Genomic DNA, 18,837 nt, shown 5'->3' with positions numbered 1-18,837 from the left:
CCCCATAAAATGTGTAAAAGCAGTACCCTCTATCTCCACTCCACCCCCAATAAACAATCCTGGCTACCCTAATATGTATATATATATATATATATATATATATATATATATATATACACATATATACATACATATATACATACATACATACATACATACATACATACATACATACATATATATATATATGGCTAGTGAATTGTTCCATGTTTTTTTAAATCCTTAAAGGAAACATGTCACGTGACCTATATTTGGCACCAACCATGTACAATTAATTATAAATTGAATCAGCTAAAAAAAAAAAAAAAAAAAAATTAATTACTTAAAATATCTCCGTAAAAAACCCTGAGATATGAACTCTTAGTGGAAATTGCCGATCTTTAATGAGCAGGGCAATCACGAGGTCCGTGACATCAGAGATGCGTCGCTTGATCTGAAGCCTTACACTTAAAAGCATTAGTCCGTACCATTCATAAAGAATCTAAGACTTGCACAGAGTGTTCGTTCGCAAAAGTTTTGCCGTATCAATTTGAGCTGTTAGTAAATGAACAAAGACACACATTTACTTACAACAGTGATACTTAAGAAAAAACGGATAGCGAGTCGGAGGGTGGAGAAACCAATGGTGCCAGACCAGACCGGTCGACAACTTTACAGCCCGGAGCCCAAAAGTAACCCGGAGACAAAACCAAAACCCGGATGCTAATGCCGAGATGTATACTGTTCATATTTAGCATAAAGATACAAAAGAGCGACAATGTATCATTTATATGCATTTCCCCCATTGGCCAGGTGTAAAACATATCTAAATACAGTTTAATGCATTCGTCGTCAGCACTGATCTAGTGCGTGATTAAGTATAATGTCTGTCTAATGCGCTCATAGAATGATATACATGTACACACACATTTTATTTAAACACACTATAGCAGTAACCACTTTGTTATAATGACCAGAGATATCTCATCATTGGAACATCTGAAATGCTACAATTATTCCAGTTAATGTAGTAATATCTAGATATTTTAGCCCAGAAAATATGAATGTGCATACATTTCAATTACTACAATGAACAATATTTATTAGTAGTATGCATATTTATTTTATGCCATTTATATAAAGGGGGTTGCTTCTTCTAACCAATTAGTTATAATATGAACTACCATGAACGGACTCCGATTTAAAGAAAAATACTTGACCTGTATCTACTAATTCATGTTCAACTATATGTCATATATTATATAATGTCTATAAAATATATAATGACTAGAAAAGTTACAATCCTGTGATGATGCCTTTGAAATAATATAAACTAATTTCCCTCTATGCTAAGTAAATTAAAATATTTTATTGCGTATGGTCATAAAACATTTATCATCTTTGCCCCGGTATCCTTTTTACAATAAACAATTCCCAGGCATTTTCATTTTAAATTGCAATTTAAATTTATTTTTTATATAATATTCAAATTGTCTACAAAATATAGACATAGCTAGATCATAATTTTTAACTAAGGATGTTGCATATGGGAGCCATGTTTAAAAAAAGAAAGAAAGAAAGGAATTTTATATTTAATGACACACTCAACACAACTACAGGTATTTGGTGTCAGACATGTGATTAATGATCACAAATATATTTTAGAGAAGAAACTATGGGCAACTATTTTTTTATTAGCACCAAGGGATCTTTAATATATGCATCATCCCACAGACAGGATAGTAGGCCTACATATCATGGTCTGTAACACCAGTTGTGAAGCACTGGCTTGAACGAGAAATAGTCCAATGATTACACTAACAGGGATCAATCCTAGACTGACCAACACCAGACCAGCACTTTACTACTGGGCTACGTTCTGCCCCCGGAAAATTAATTTAATTATATTATTTTTTTCCTCTAATACACATAGTAACTATTCAGACTAAAATAAGGGAAAACAGCTTTCCTGTTTAACTAGTTTCTCTGTCTCTGTTCAGTTAATATTTTCTCTGCAAGCACTTCTTATTAAACTATTTACATAACCGGCAATTATTCAGCAACTAGTTAACAACACACACATTTTACCACATTCCAGATGTCTAAGAACTAAACACTTCCAGCCCCCCCCCCCCCAGCCCCCATGCCCCCCCATTGTCTGCAGTCCATCTCAGATTATCACAAACGGACCGGTCATCGTGATGCGTAAACAGTCAATTCTAGCTACCTCAGCCAGAGTTGTTATTTCTTTGCAAGCCAAAACACCCAGCCAGAGATAGTTTACATAAAACACATTCGCAGGATGTAAACACTTAGAGCTAGCATATGTCATTAGCCTGTCATGCGGTATGGCACCTAGGATTCAATCTTCTCAGACAGTTTACAGCCCACCACAATCCAGTGTTATAAGCTAACGCGTTATGTCTGTCAGTTATGGGTGATACTACAAAATTCTAGAGACAGAATAAGGTAGTGCTAAAAATATGGTTTTTGCCTTTTGTGGATATGGACATAAAAGATAATTGGTTTGGGGTCTGTTCTATAAAAGCATAAATAAATTATTGGTTTGAATGAGACATTGTGAAATGATAGTACACCTTCCCATGATGCTGACATGGTGATTAACTAATTTGTGTATAATTTACCATATAATGGGTTCTTGCACTAACCCCTCGATTTGTATGTACATGTTGAGGATATTAAAGCTGGGATGATCAACTTTAATAAAACATCAGTCAGACTGATTTGTTCAGTACATGAACTATTACAACATGTATGTATCTGGAGATAACTGGTGAATAAATGAAAACATCCATTTTAATTGTGCATTTTGTAAAAAATATGATGACACTAGGTTTTTCTTTTGGTATTCTCTGTAGCATCTTTATTTTTCTGAACAAACAATAGGTATTCTGACTTTCGAAAAGTTTAATGTAAATGATATTAACATGCAATGATTGGGCTTATAAAAATTAATACGGTACGTGTATTAAGCAAACATAAAAGCTAACAAATATTTTTTATGTTACCGTTTAAAATGTCAGTCATTACAACTGCCCCCATTTCCCTTGGGCTTTTAATTAGCAGTGTGAAGTAAATTAATTACTCCCAGTCTGCCAGAAGTAGAGATATACATCCTTTTGATAAGACAGGTACAAACTGATCAGGTGACAACTCCCATTCTCCTATAGACATTTTATTGCCCCAATTAGTGGAGCTATGTAATCCCTTTGTAAGGTGATATCTAAAGACTTCCAGTGTTTGTGAATTGCAGAAGTTGATGAACATTACATAACTTATTTTAGTTCATTTAATCAAAATAAATAAATAAATATATATATATATATATATATATATATATATATATATATATATATATATGATGCTTGTCAAGTTGGTTTTATCACATAAACTGTTTTAATGTACAATGGCACAAATGTTCCTCCATTACGGTATTACCGGAAATGGAGGGACAGGTCACAATGATCAAAATTATATAATTAAAAATTATAACTTACTAATACTTCCAAGCTATTAATTGATCATATGGATTTAAAAAGTTTAAAATTTGCCGTGACTTAAAAAAATTAAGATAAATCTTGTGTGTTGGTAACAGAGGGAAACCACAAGTATATTTTAATTAATTACTACTAATTAATAATATTTAAATGTAAACAACACCACCAAACCTTTGTGTGACAAAATAACTATAATCAGCACTAGTTTGAACTTTTAGTATAGTTGTATTCACTAAATGAAATGTCTATGCACATGCATTAACATAAATAAAGAGAATTTATCAGACAAAGGAATGCCGCCATTTTGTCTGTTTGAAAATCCAACAATGATTGTAATGCATGGTTTTTAAGTGAAAAACATGAACTGTTAAAATAAAAAAATAGGTACTATATATATATCTTTTATAAGCACCATCCCACAGGCAGGATATCATAAACCATGGTCTACCAAAAGTGTCATCTGCGAACATTACATACTGGACCACTGGACCTTTCAGTTTCTGCAAAAACCAACAAGACATCAGTGTCTTACTAATATGTACAACACTATTTAGTCAGATAGTTTTGATCAGTGAATTGCATGAATTTCTATTCAGACATCAGATTCCTTGTTATTGGTCTTTGGTTGTTCAACATTTAACTCAGAGTTACTACCAGGGCTCACCCTGTACAGTGCCAAATTAGCCAATTGCTAATTTTTATACAAAATGGCTAAAACATTTAGTCATTGGCTAATACAATATTCCTCAAATTAACCACTTTTTAATAAATTTTAAGGAAATACTCTTAATTTCAGAAAATTGGCTGAACAAAAATTTGTTCCAGTGTGAGCCCTGACTACTGTACACTGCACTGTCCTCTGAAACCTACTCAAACCCCCACCAATTTTGTATTCAAGGCAGAATCTAAAAAAAAAATTCAAAGCGGAAATTAGCTAATTTAAAATTACTTTCTGTTCAACAAATTATGAGGCATTGGCACCCTTTTCACAAGTTTGTTTATCTCTAACTTGTGCATTTACTTCTTTTGCATAGTGTGGTTAACAGAGACTTGTAGCGATCAAATACATGTACATGTCTGATTGTCAGCATATTTGTCAAACATTTTGTTCCCTTTGTGTTTCAGACTTTGATCCAATACCTGTTCGTCGACAATCAAGCTAGACTGACTTGCCAAGTAATTTTACGGTTACCTTTGGGTCTCGCTTGCATTTCAACAATGGGTATTGATACGGGTAGCAATTCATTATTTATGATCAGCAAAAATAAATATTCACTTCCTGGCCAAAGTTGAATGCTGTAAGTTGCATGTCTGCAGCATGCTTTATTATGTTCAAGGAGTGTACCCTATTCTTCCATTTTCAGTTCCGACGAACCTTTCTAAATTACAATATATTCGTCAAAATTACTTTCAAGAAATTAAAACACTTTCTATTTGACTTCAATCCTGCAGGACATTAGCACCAAAACCAACCCTCGTCCGCTTCCGACCCTGGTCGGGCTGCTTGTGCTCCTTGCACATGCCAGTGTGGGCGACCACCTCTTCCACCCACCCCAAACCGTTTTCTGTCCTGGACGGAGGAGCCGATGAAAGTTGATACCTGCGCCCATGACAGGCGTGTGCTACAACAGCTTGTTCTGAATGTTCACATTAAAACCTATGACCTGATCTGATTCTAATTGATTGAATTGTTGTGCTTTGGACCTTTAAACCTATAAACATTTGTGAAGGATTCCACGTGACAACTGATGAGCATCCACATGTTAGACAGTACACCAACCTTTTAACCTAGAAACATTTGTGATGGATTCCATGTGGCAACCGATGAGCATCCACATGTTAGACTACACCAACCTTTTAACCTATAAACATTTGTGAAGGATTCCATGTGGCAACCGATGAGCATCCACATGTTAGACTACACCAACCTTTTAAGCTATAAACATTCGTGAAGGATTCCATGTGGCAACCGATGAGCATCCACATGTCAGACAGTACAACAACAACTGTAGTTCATGTGATCTATTAAACCATAGCAACATGTCCCAGTATGAGTACAGGTACTAATCCCGGTGATCATCACCCACTGCTCAACGTTGTGAACACATGAGAAGCACTGTAACCACTCATCAAACTATCAACATTTAAATTCTTTTAAGTAACTTAAGAAATTGTCACCTTGGACCACAGAAATAAAAATGCCACTGTCATTCGAGTTTTTATTTTAATCAAGTCTTTGTTGAAGGTTTCTGTATTTCTGTTCTATAAAACTAATTAATTACAAACAGATTAAATGCTGGAGTGCTTGAGATGTTAGTGTATGACCTCTCATTTCTCTGGTTTATTGGTTTCCTGCCAATACCTGATCAGCAGCTACAAGAGGAAACATACCATGAAAATTTTGAAATCCTTTATTTTTGTGAACTTTAATTTTTGTGATTTCCTTAAAATACACATTTCGTTGGGAATTTACATTTGTTGATTTAAAAGATAGTACCATAACTTCATATTACTAGTTGACTGCACCGATCCACGAATTACTTGAATATTTTACCACCACAAATAAAAGTGATTCATTCCACAGTATCAGTCTCTATACCTGAACCTTTCGTGTGATAACAAATAATTTTTAAAATACAGATAGTGCATAGGAATGTATGAACCTCCCACCATAGGCATACGTTTCCCATAATATTTTCATAAAACTCATATCAAATCTTTAAATTTGAGATAGTGTATTAACAACAGTAATGATCATATGCGTATACAATGTACTTCTAACTTTTCACATACATCCATACAGTAAATTTCTGAACAATGTTTAAGATATTGATTTTAAGAAATGAGAATTGAAAAAATTGGCTTAAATTTGATGTTCGTTAACATGGGATTAATAATATGCCTTTTTATACAATAGCTGCACATAAACCATTTAACTAATATGTAATGTTATGTAATGTTATGTCATGTACATCAATAACATTGTACATTGTTCAATGCTGTACCTTATTTGGGCACAAGGTTTTCTATTCAGGTGCGGATCCAGGAGTGGGGGTGCCGAGGGTCATGCACCCCCTTTTTTCGCTGTCAGAAAAAATAATAACAGTCCATTCAAGCACCTATTACCATGCCCAGCATCCCACTTACCTCCTCCCTTCACAAACTTCTGAATCTGCATCTGCTATATTATAATTTATTGATTTATTTCATACAAAACAATTAAAAATATTCTTTATTTGATACTTTATTCAAAATGAATGTCATAAAGAAAAAAAAAGAAAAGAAGAAATTTGGGGATTCTGTCCAAAATATGTCACTACCAAGTCATACAGCGATGAAGCTAGACGTCTTGTCAGGTGCTCCCGATTTAAACCCCCCCCCCCCCCCCCCCCCCCACTGGGGGTATTGATTAGTTTGGTGCGTTATTAGTTCTGCATCACGGAAGACCGTGACTTTGATGTATGGCGACACAGTGACGAGGAAGAAGACGATCAGGAAGAGGACATGTACACCTGGGGTGGCACGGGGGGGGAGGGGGGAGGGGGGTTAAGCTGGCAGGTCAACTGCCAGTGGCGGCTCCTTCTGCGCCGCTGGCCCCCAGCCTATACCAAGCCAGCAAAGAGGATCGAACCAGCCAAGGCTGCTAGGATCAAGATGCAATGTTGGAACTGTCCACCACCCCTACTCCAGCCTCTACCAAGACGACTTCGGTTGTGTCATCGCTAGTGGTGGTCCGATTAATTGGAATAATTGAAGATTTGTTGGTAAAATCCAAATTCCAACTAATCGATTACAATTTCTGGTAATCAATTATAAACAAACATACACATACCTTATGCTACAAAAATTGCCGAAGTGACCCAAATGGTATCTATAAAAATGGTAACGACAAATTTCAACTGTATTATTTGTGGTTGGATCTGCGAAATGTAATGTTTATACGGCTCTACCATTTTGCATAAATACATAATATACATTATAACCTACAATAAAAATAGTTAAATCAATTTTGTGTTCATTTATCTTAAATTTATTTGATGAAGGATAAAGTCGAGTCGGGTAATTGAGTATTCTATTTTCAACTTGCATTTCACCAATAAATTTTTATTTTATAACAACCGGTTGAGATTTTACCAGGGTTAGAAACCTCGTCAGCAAGAAAAGGTAGCAACTTTCGCCGGAACACGTGAACATGATGATTTAACCCCCCTCCTCCCCAAGACTTTCTTCCTTTAACTTGAAATTAAAATTAAATTAAAATTTAGAATAAATGTCAGTGTCACATAAAAACTGCAATAAAAGTTCTGGATGGAATCGAAATGATTCCACCACATTTCTTTGTCCAAATAAATCTTTTCGAGTTGCTGACAATTGCTTACACTCCACCAAAATGTGGCGTACCGTCAGAGTACACTGACAGTGGTCACACTGAGGTGGAGGATCTTTCTTCAAGATAAATGAATGGGTCAAATATGTATGACCGATGCGAGCACGACACAAGACTATTTCATCTTTCCTGCACTGTCTATAGGAGGACTGCCACTCTCCCAAGACCAGCTTGATGGCATGAAGCCTGTTTACAACCGCACCATCTCAATCATGTTTTTTTTTGTTTTTTTTGCCACGTCAAAAAGATATATGGTTAATACTAATTTAAAATCAGTATAAGGCACACCAACCCTGGCATGAGGTAAATTCAAAGCAAACTTGGCAGCTGAATCTGCCTTTTCATTACCCCTGATGCCAACATGGCTGGGCACCCAACGAAATACAATGTCTTTATTGGCAAGAGATAAAAAGACACATTTTTGTATCACCATCCCAAATAAGGGATGGTCCAGCTTCATATTGCGCAAAGCTTTCCGTGTAGCCCAAGAGCCTGGAGTGAAGCCCACGCAGTAACCGAGATCCATCACAGTGACTGATTGCGGAGTCGAACCCACCATGATGTGATCCTCACCTCACCATGCACACCACGCTTCAGTGGTGTCAATAAGCAAACAAACGTTTGTTTTTGTTTTTATTTGTTTTCATTTGTTTTGTGTGTTTTTGTTTCTTGTTTTTTGTTCTTGTTTTTTTCTTTTTTGCTTGTTTTTTTTGTTCTGATTTTGGATATATATACATGTACATACATATATACTTTGTTTTAATGGTAAACTGCATTATTGCTGATCATGGCAACAGGATGGTCAACATGACAAACTACAGGAAGCAGTGAAGTGTGTGAGAGTATTTGATATTCAATGGCTGTCGGTTTGCATGGTATATATCCAAAGATGACACTGTATATTTGACATTTTCTTGTATTCTCAAGTCACTTTTTCAAAATGATTTCTCATCAAGAATGTTACACCTGAAGCTAAATGAGGTGCTTCTTTCATTTGGATATAACTGGAGGCACATTAGTATAGTAATGATGTACGTGCCCATCTGTCTTTGAGCGTGAATCACAGTGTTGCCTACATATCTTTAATGTGCGTAACTGGTACATATGTACATGAAGGTACATGTACATAATGGCACATTTTCACAGAGGCATATTCTAAAGTGACCCTGAAAATTATCTAATATAATTATATTAGTTTACATATACTTTTTGCTTTTATCACAACTGTGTTTATTAAAATTTATTTTGAGGTAGTCATTTTCAATTTTAAGACGTGCAAATTAAACTAATCTTAATTTCAACTTTCGAGATATTTCAGCATACAAATAATATTTATGGACATGACTTTTGAAGATATTTTCCACATCTTTCTTCCAGGATATTTTTCTACATCATTTTCCATCTTTGTGTGTGCAAATTTAAATGGGGTACACAGTGATAGAAATAAGCAGAATGTTTCACTAGTCCACTGGACAAACGCATCTAAAAATCTACATGTACTTGTCCACCAATACTTTAACTTGTCGAAATAAATGGTTTGTGATAGTCGAGAATATGGATGATGCCGTAGCAGATTTTCTTAAGTTTGAGCCCTGAATTATCAACACAATATCACTTTCCATATCTTTCCGTGATTCAATAAAAAATTACATGATTTTCCAGATCTGCAAAATGACATTTGCAAATTCAATGATTTACAGGACCTGTATTAACTTTGCCTTGTAAGAGAAAAAAACAACAATTCTTGGGAAACAATAACACATCATACCTGCTGGCCACAGTGTGTCCTTTCAAATTGAACTTCTCATAGTCTCCCCCATAAATGTCTCGCACTAGTTTATCAATACTTGTTGAATCTCCCGTTGAAGCCAGCTCGATCGCCTCTTCAAAGGTCTCACAACCAGTTAACAAACAGCACAGTCCTAGAAAGGTCCCTCCTCCCAAACTGAAAGAACAAAACAAATTACAAATATTAACATTGTTTTAAAGTCTATTTTGATACATGAACAGATGCCCAAATAGAACAGTGCCAAAATTATTTATAAGTGATGATGATAATAATAATGATAGATGTACTATTTTCTATTTCGAAATTTACTGTCTAAATTAATTTACTTTTTCTTTGCTGCAATCTTTCTTTCTTTCTCTCCTTTCTTATCTTTATTTCTAGCTTATCGAATTGTCATGAGTTATCTCCTTTGCCAAAATGACGTACCAACAAATACTAATTAATATTATCTGATGACTGAATAGCATTTAAATAATTAATGCATTGCAATCATTCATAAAAACAACAAATACACGTACATATATTAAATGTGTTTTAAAAAAAATCATTAATTATATTAAACAAGGTGCATTCCCCATCAGTCTAATCATTCCTTGGTTAAAGACAGCTACCATTGGTACCTGTTTCGTTTACAAAATATCATGAAAATAGAATATTTGATTGTGCGAAGTTAATCCTTAATTGGTTGACTAAAGGCTTATTTTCAAAAGCAATACACCTCTACAGATTTAGCAGATATCAGTAGCTCGGACAGTATGTGACACCGTCGGCTAACTACAAGATAAAGGATTCTAAGTGGCTGTGTGTGTACTACCAACCTGATTATGTAATGTTGTTGTAAAGATGTGTTTTCAGACATTGGATGCACGTTTGTTCCTAATTTGCTCTGTTGGTGTCAGAAGGTGTGAATTCTGGTTTAACGAACAGAATAACACTGATATGTTTTTGTTCCCAAAAATTTGTAGTCGGATGGTGTAAATGTAACAAGGTCTGACTGCTTGAGTGTGTGTGTGTGTGTGTGTGTGTGTGTGTGTATACACATACATATACATACATACATATACATATACATATACACATACACATACACATACACATACAATTACACATACACATACACATACACATATACATATTAAATGATTGTAAAGTAGCGATACCAGGGCACCAATCCTGGCACTACTATTTTCTTTTCTGTGGTCAATAAACTTTATTAAAAAAAACAAAAAAAAAAACAACAACAAAAAAAACCCAGTAAGTTATTTACATGGTTAAATTCAAAACTACCATTTAACACAATGAAGAATTAGTTGAGCTGTCACAAATAATAATCAAATATAATATGAATGGACATAATTATATGCATGGTTTTGAACTATGTTAATCAGTAGGATAAAACTCTTCATCATGGGTAAATATTGCTGTTTTGTTCATGTATTTACAAACATGCAACAAAAATGGGATGGGGTATGCACAATCCCAGGACCCTGCAATTAAGAAAAACGTCTACAACAAAAAGCCCTGAATATACATGTAGTCCATGTTAAAAAAGGTGTTGCAGAGAATTAAAAACTATGCAACAATGTCCATGGCATTGTTGATTGCCATGGGCAAATGCATGGGTTGATAGGTGCAATCTTCTACGACTGATGTTATGGAAATATAACTGGGTTTGTGCAATTTTCATTATAGAAATATTGCTAGAATCTCATTTTCAGATTCCCAGTAAAAAAAAAAAAAAAAAAAAAAATCCCCCCCCCCCCCCTCCAAAAAAAACCCCTTGTTCTGTAAGTAAATTTCAGATGTTTATTCCAAATACAGCCTGAAAGTATACATATATAATGTAATGAAGGTTGTTAATCAGTAGGAAATTGAATAGCAACTACTATAATTTAACATTTTAGAATTGCGTACTGATCTCTGAAATTTGCGTAGCGAATGGCGAAGCGATATTGAACAAAATGTTCCCAGCTGAAAATAAGTGGTTGATTTCATTTATAGATATATCCGTGCTTATATCCAAGTAAGACGCAAGCATGCCATTTATAGATATCTCCGTGCTTATATCCAAGTAAGACGCAAGCATGCCATTTTTAGGTGCACACCTCATCTCAGGACAGTGCACATGGGTTAGTGGTTAATTATTGGAGAGATGTTTTTTTGTGTGGGTTTTTTTTTTTTGTGTTTAACGACACTACTAGAACACATTGATTACTACAGGTAATCGTCAGCTACAGGATGTCAAACATTTGGTAATTTTGACATTTAGTTTATTGGTGAGAGAGAAGTCAGTGTAGTGGCCTTACACCTACCCATCGAGTCAATAAACTCTTTCTAAGGTGGAGGAGGTACCGAGAAGCGAACCCAGTACCTACCAGCCTCAAGTCCAATGACTTAACCACTACACCACTGAGGCTGGTTTAAAAATAAGTATAGGGACCTCACCTGGTACCACTGACTCTTCTATATTCTGTAGGGGAGACAACTGCTAGTATGCTAACACCAGATCCAATATTAACAACTAAATAGGGATAGGGGTCTCGAAAGTCAAATGGTACTTTTTCACATTTGTCGTGTTCCTGTGGGTTTTTCCAGTAGTAGCATTCTGACTGTGGGTTGCTGCGGTCTATGTAGTGAATGCCTTTCAACAAACAGTCCAGTTCATCATACTTGTGTAGTTGTAGAGATACAATCTGCAAAACCAACCATACTCACTCTTTAATGGCATGCTACTAAATTTTAAATTTCTATGTGTGTTAGTTTGTTAATCTATCTGTACTAGAAGGGATAAATTTTGTTATGTACATATGATAAACAAAACTGAGAAAATATAGTTTCAAACTCCTTGGAGCAAAGAAGATTTTTCACTAATGAAAAAATATTGCTGTTTTATTTGGATTCATGTGCATCTTGACTTGGGTTTTTTTACAATATCGACATAAAATATTTCTGTTATATTACTAAAACACTTCAGATTTTAATTTTACATGAACCTATCTGTACACCAAAACTATCATACACCAAAAAAAATAATTGAGGTTTTTTTTCCGTCAAACACTTTGTAACATAATGAAGGAACATGTTTGTGTGAAAACACACACATAAACTGGTACATGAACATGTAACATATCTAATGCAGATGCAGTGGCAAACACTTTGTAACATAATGAAGGAACATGTTTGTGTGAAAACACACACATAAACTGGTACATGAACATGTAACATATCTAATGCAGATGCAGTGGCAAACACTTTGTAACATAATGAAGGAACATGTTTGTGTGAAAACACACACATAAACTGGTACATGAACATGTAACATATCTAATGCAGATGCAGTGGCAAACACTTTGTAACATAATGAAGGAACATGTTTGTGTGAAAACACACACATAAACTGGTACATGAACATGTAACATATCTAACGCAGATGCAGTGGCAAACGAAGAAAGCAGGGCTAACTCTGGCACTCGCCAAATTCACCAATTGCACATTTTTAAAGCAGTTGGCGAATTTTATTTTAATTTGGCGAAATAATTTCAGGTAATAATTGACATTTTAAAGAAAATATATGTTGATTCCTGCAATTTTGGAAGTTTAATAGACAATTTGGTGACATGTTTTGCTCACCCAGAGCAAGGAAGGAAATGTTTTATTTAATGATGCACTCAACACATTTTATTCACGATTATATGGCGTCATTATATGGATTATAAGGACCACACAGATATTGAGATGAAACCCGCTGTTGACGCTATTCGATTAGCAGCAAGGGATCTTTTATATGCACCATCCCACAGACAGGATAGCACATACCACAGCCTTTGATATACCAGTTGTGGTGCACTGGTTGGAATGAGAAATAGCCCAATACAAAATGGCTACAAAATGTAGAAATTGCCTAATAAAATATTATTTAATATCTTTTAAGTTAACCACAATTTAGATAATTTTCAAAGAAATACTCTAAAACTTAAAAAATTTGGCTGAACCAAAACATTTTCCAGTATGAGTTCTGCCCTACAATATATTACCTTGAAAAAATCCTCTTCAAACTTGTAAGCACCACCCCCTGTTGCACATATTGCACTGGAAAGACTGGAAAAGTTTTTTGATTTTGCCAGATCAATAAACTGATACATCTGGCTGGTTGGGAAACGAATGAAATGCATTGTTCCTCTTCTACTGCCGAGGACTGTATTCTTCATCTCCAAGTGCACATCTCGGATTCCTGTGTCGCCGTAGGCAACATTTCCCGTCAAGTAATGCCGGATGGTGCGTAATGTCTCCACCTCTTGCAATTCTTCGGTCTCCGATATGTCTGCTGGCTCAAAGTACACAAGCTTTGTGAGTGTCCCACCAATATCCATTCCAAACCAGGGCATTGCTGAAATTAAACTATGTTACAGTTCAAAGTACACAAGCTTTGTGAGTGTTCCACCAATATCCATTCCAAACCAGGGCATTGCTGAAATGAAAGTATAAGTTACAGTTCAAAGTACACAAGATTTGTGAGTTTTCCACCAATATCCATTCCAAACCAGGGCATTGCTGAAATGAAAGCATTATGTTACAGTTCAAAGTACACAAGATTTGTGAGTTTTCCACCAATATCCATTCCAAACCAGGGCATTGCTGAAATGAAAGCATTATGTTACAGTTCAAAGTAGACAAGCTTTGTGAGTTTTTCACCAATATCCAATCCAAACCAGGGCATTGCTGAAATGAAAGTAATATATGTTACTGTTCAAAGTACACAAGCTTTGTGAGTTTTTCACCAATATCCAATCCAAACCAGGGCATTGCTGAAATGAAAGTAATATATGTTACTGTTCAAAGTACACAAGCTTTGTGAGTTTTCCATCAATATCTATTCCAAACCAGGGCAATGCTGAAATTAAAGTATGTTGCAGTTCAAAGTAAATACAAGAATTTTAAACATAGTCTCTGAAATTCACATACCATCCCAAACCCTCTCCTTAACCTGTCTCTTTGCCCCAAGCAAGCCATTTTTTTTAAAAGCAGGACATTTGGCTGCTATTTTACAAACCAACACCAGGCAATATGTATTTCAAACCCAACTACATGTATATGGATGAGGGTTCTAGTAGCATTCCGTATTTGTTGTTCTCCCATCCCTAGCCATGCAAGACAGCCTATGCAGAATAAATCGGTCTTGCATGATCACAGGACTTCTATTGTTTGAGCTTATATATTAACATTGGGTGACGTCACATAAACGGCAAAATGCTTTTTATATTTCATAAAAACAAGGAAACCTGCTGTCATAATGAAATTATACTATCATTTTTGGTTTATACTTTTAGTATAAACCATTTTTGGGTGCGATCTTTTCAATGGTTATGATTATTTTATTGTAAGATAAAAAATAAAAAATGTAGGTTTTTCACGTTTTTCCCAAAGAGCTTGTTTTTCATCTACTGGATGGGAGAAAAATAATCCTCCATTATGTATCCATGTGGGACAGGCTATTCCACCCTCGGGTACATAATATGATGTCAGGGACTTGGCAAGCCTCGTCCCTGACAACAAATTATGTACCCAAGGGTGGAATAGCCTTGTCTCACATGGACACATACACATGTATGAATGCATGATTCTTTTATTACTACATGTACATGTATGTATTTATTTTTCCTTATTCTTTCCACCAGCACACTACATGGTCAGCTGCTGAAATTAAATAATTATGTTACTGTTTGAAGTACATAAAATTTGTAAAGGGAAGTGATTTCCCTAGAAATTTGGCAAGGCAAAACACTTTGGGGGCATTTTCACCATTTTCGGGGCACTTGTTTTTCATTAAAAATACACAAACATTAATTGAAATAAACATTAATGTAATTTATGTGCTTGCTTTAATAAATGAATGACAAAAGATATAAAAGGCATATTTGATTAATTAATAATACCTTTTTGGGTGTTTTATAAAGGCAATTTTAAAATTAATTACTGAAAAAGGCTTGTTTAATCTCAGGGCAGCATGGTGCTGATTAAGGCAAGATGGTGCTAGACTATTGAGGCATGGTGCTGTACCATGCTAAAACAAGCTAGGGAAGCTGTACCATGCTAAAACAAGCTAGGGAAAACACTATAAGGTAAAACACTATATAGGTATATATATATATATATATATATATATATATATATATATATATATACTACTCAAAAGAATTTAAGGGTCAAAAATGTATAACCAAATACGTTTCAGAGTGTATTAGATTGATGATGTAAACTACACCAAAAGTTTTATTTATTGTTCCATATTTACAAAAAACCACAAATAAACGTCACTGTATACAAGAAAGTCACATGACATGCTGTCAAAGTTGAAGGTTGTCAAACATGGATTTTACACATTAGAACATTCGTTTAATAGTGTGTGAATCCACCCCTGGCGCGAATACACTCGACACATCGTTGCCTCATGCTGTTGATCAGACGTCTGAAGAACTTTTGGGGAATGGCCTGCCACTCTGCCATAAGAAGTTGACCCAGATCATGAAGGTTGGCCGGAGGGGCATGGTTATCCCGAACTCTCCTGCCTAATTCGTCCCAGGCGCGCTCTATTGGGGCCAAGTCAGGCGAATATGTTGGCCAATCCATCCTGGCGATACCTTGTTGTCTGAGAAAGTCCGTTACCACCCTGGCGCGGTGGGGTCTGGCATTATCATCCTGCAGAACTGCCCCGCCGCCAATCTGCTGAAGGCCTGGGAGAACCAATGGCCGGATAGCGGATTCCATTCAGATTGCCATCCACCACATAGAGGGGGGGGTCCTGTGGTGGATAGAGATGCCGCCCCACACCATGACGCTGCCACCACCGAACCGGTGACACTGTCTAATGTTAACGTCAGCGAAGCGCTCCCCAGGACGTCTGTAGACACGAACCCGACCGTCGTTGAACTGGCGACTAAACCTGGACTCATCACTGAACATCACTCGACCCCACTGAACACGTTGCCACCGCAGATGAAGCGTGCACCAGTGACGTCTGGCCGTTCTGTGACATGGTAGGAGTGGTGGTCGAACAGCCTGGCGACGGCAGCATAGATTATTGGCTCTCAGACGATTGCGTATGGTTTGATCAGACACCCGAGTTCCAGTCGCAGTCCGCAGATTGTCACGTAATCGGCGTGCAGTGGTTGTGCATTGACGTAGAGCCATATTGGTGATGTAGCGGTCCTCTCTATTTGTAGTGCTTCGAGGTCTTCCCGAACATGGAACATTTCGAACAGAATTCGTTGCTTGGTACCGTTGCCACAGTCGGCCAACGACACTCTGACTGACACCAAGTCTCAGAGGAACATTTCTTTGCGTATTGCCATCCTGAAGCCAAGCAATAGCCCTTCCTCGATCTTCGATAGTCAGTTGAAGTCGTACCATTGTCGAATTTGGAGTGTGCACTGTACACGAACGCAAGCTCCAATTATACGGAAATTCAGCATTGGGAACATGGAATACACATGCAAAGCGTGCAAATGAAGCGCTTTGTGAAAAAACTAGTTATGGGCACTTAGCAGACCTTTGGCTTTCGCCCTAATTTACGTGGAAATGTAAGCATGTTTTCGCCATTAGAACTAGTCGACAGTGTCAATGACAGTAGATTTTAATTCATTTATGGGTTGCGTAGACCCACTTTCGTCAAAATGGAACAATACCATGCATGACATTATGGTCTAGCTAATATAATTGACATTCAGAAAATAATGTCGAAAATATCGTCTGACCCTTAAATTCTTTTGAGTAGTATATATATATATATATATATATATATATATATATATATCCATTTCACACCATGGAATTGCTGAAGTTAAATTATGTCACATACTGTTCAAAGTAGGTCTATATAAGATTTGCAAAGGTTTCTTATATATATAATTATTATATATATATATATATATATATATATATATATATATATATATATATATATATATATATATATATATATATATATATATAAAATATTATATATATTCATTTCACACTAGGGCACTGTTGTAAACTCTTTTTCAGTAATCATTGAAATCTTGGATTAGTTTACATGTTAATGGATAACAAACTTTTGGTTCCACGATTTTACCAATAAGCTACATGTGTACCAACATACCTGTTGCGGTTGGAGAGACAAGGACTGGGATGTAGAGGTGGACAGTGAAAGAAGTTGAAAGATAGGATGAGTTGCCAGATCGGGAAGAAATGAGATGGAATTCAGAGTAAAAGGAAAGGGAGCAGTGGGATAAAAAAAAGAATTGGCTGCAATTCCTGCCGGACATTTAATCCAGTAAGCTACAAAAATTCTACTATCTAGAGCAAATCAAAATATGCTGGATCAAACATCATAAAAAAAATATATATGCAAAATAAATATCTCCAGGCCAAATTTGAAACCTGTTAGGATGACAGTACATGTATTTCGACTCCTGATTAATTATAGTTTAAAATATACATGATCTGTAAGGGTGAAACCATGCATTGTATTTGAGGTTTTGGTTTTTAGGATTCTGCCAGAATGATAAATATCATGTTTAATTGATACATGTTGAGATTCAATTTTATAATTTTATGCTTCCAACAACTTTTTTTTTTTTTTAAATCCATAAAACAAACACAGAAATTACAGTAAAAAAAAGACTACTTACCAGGATAATCGACTCCATTGGTCAAGACTTCTGATGCAACCTGTTGAGAGTGACTTATACTCATTGCACAGAGGAGAAACCAGACAGGTATTGAAAACACTGAGTGAAAACACCAGCTACGCCCGGACCCGGATCATCAATAACCAGTCTGATAGGATGAGTATGTATTCAGTCAGTCTTGTAAATTAGGTCAACGGTATTGACAGCTGGGTTACCATTCAACTAGAACAAACATATGATAACACAGTGACACATGCACTTATACGTCCTTGAAAACTATAAGGTCTATAAATAATGAAAAAACTACATGTACATGTATGTAGACGGGAAAAACAGCCAACCAACTTAATTAATTACAGGCACAAATCTACATGTAGTCGGTGAATAGTGTTTTACTGACCGAAAGTTGACCCAAGTCACTAAGTTGTCAGCAGAAATGAGAAGTGGAATATAAGTCACCATAACATTTTGGACCTGATCTAATTAAAAAAAAAA

At 35.8% G+C, this 18,837-nt stretch overlaps 1 protein-coding gene across 2 annotated transcripts in view; it reads right to left on the bottom strand.

Moving 5' to 3' along the window:
- Positions 1-18,548, bottom strand: part of LOC121383116 (pantothenate kinase 3-like) — a 35,731-nt gene extending 17,183 nt beyond the window's left edge. The window contains exons 1-4 of one of the 2 annotated variants that reach the window (XM_041512907.1): positions 18,343-18,548; positions 13,708-14,060; positions 12,119-12,366; positions 9,653-9,829 (exon numbers count right to left, since the gene is read on the bottom strand). In XM_041512907.1, coding sequence (XP_041368841.1) covers positions 9,653-9,829; positions 12,119-12,366; positions 13,708-14,060; positions 18,343-18,406 — 842 coding nt within the window. In that variant the 5' untranslated portion in view covers positions 18,407-18,548. Of the gene's footprint in view, positions 1-9,652; positions 9,830-12,118; positions 12,367-13,707; positions 14,061-14,635; positions 14,721-18,342 lie in introns of those variants that run through there. The other variant, XM_041512908.1, reaches the window with a different exon arrangement.
- Positions 18,549-18,837: the final 289 nt, after the last annotated feature.

Source organism: Gigantopelta aegis, chromosome 10 (genome assembly GCF_016097555.1).
Source record: "Gigantopelta aegis isolate Gae_Host chromosome 10, Gae_host_genome, whole genome shotgun sequence".
Lineage (NCBI taxonomy): Eukaryota > Metazoa > Mollusca > Gastropoda > Neomphalida > Peltospiridae > Gigantopelta > Gigantopelta aegis.
This window is presented reverse-complemented; position numbering and strand designations above follow the sequence as displayed.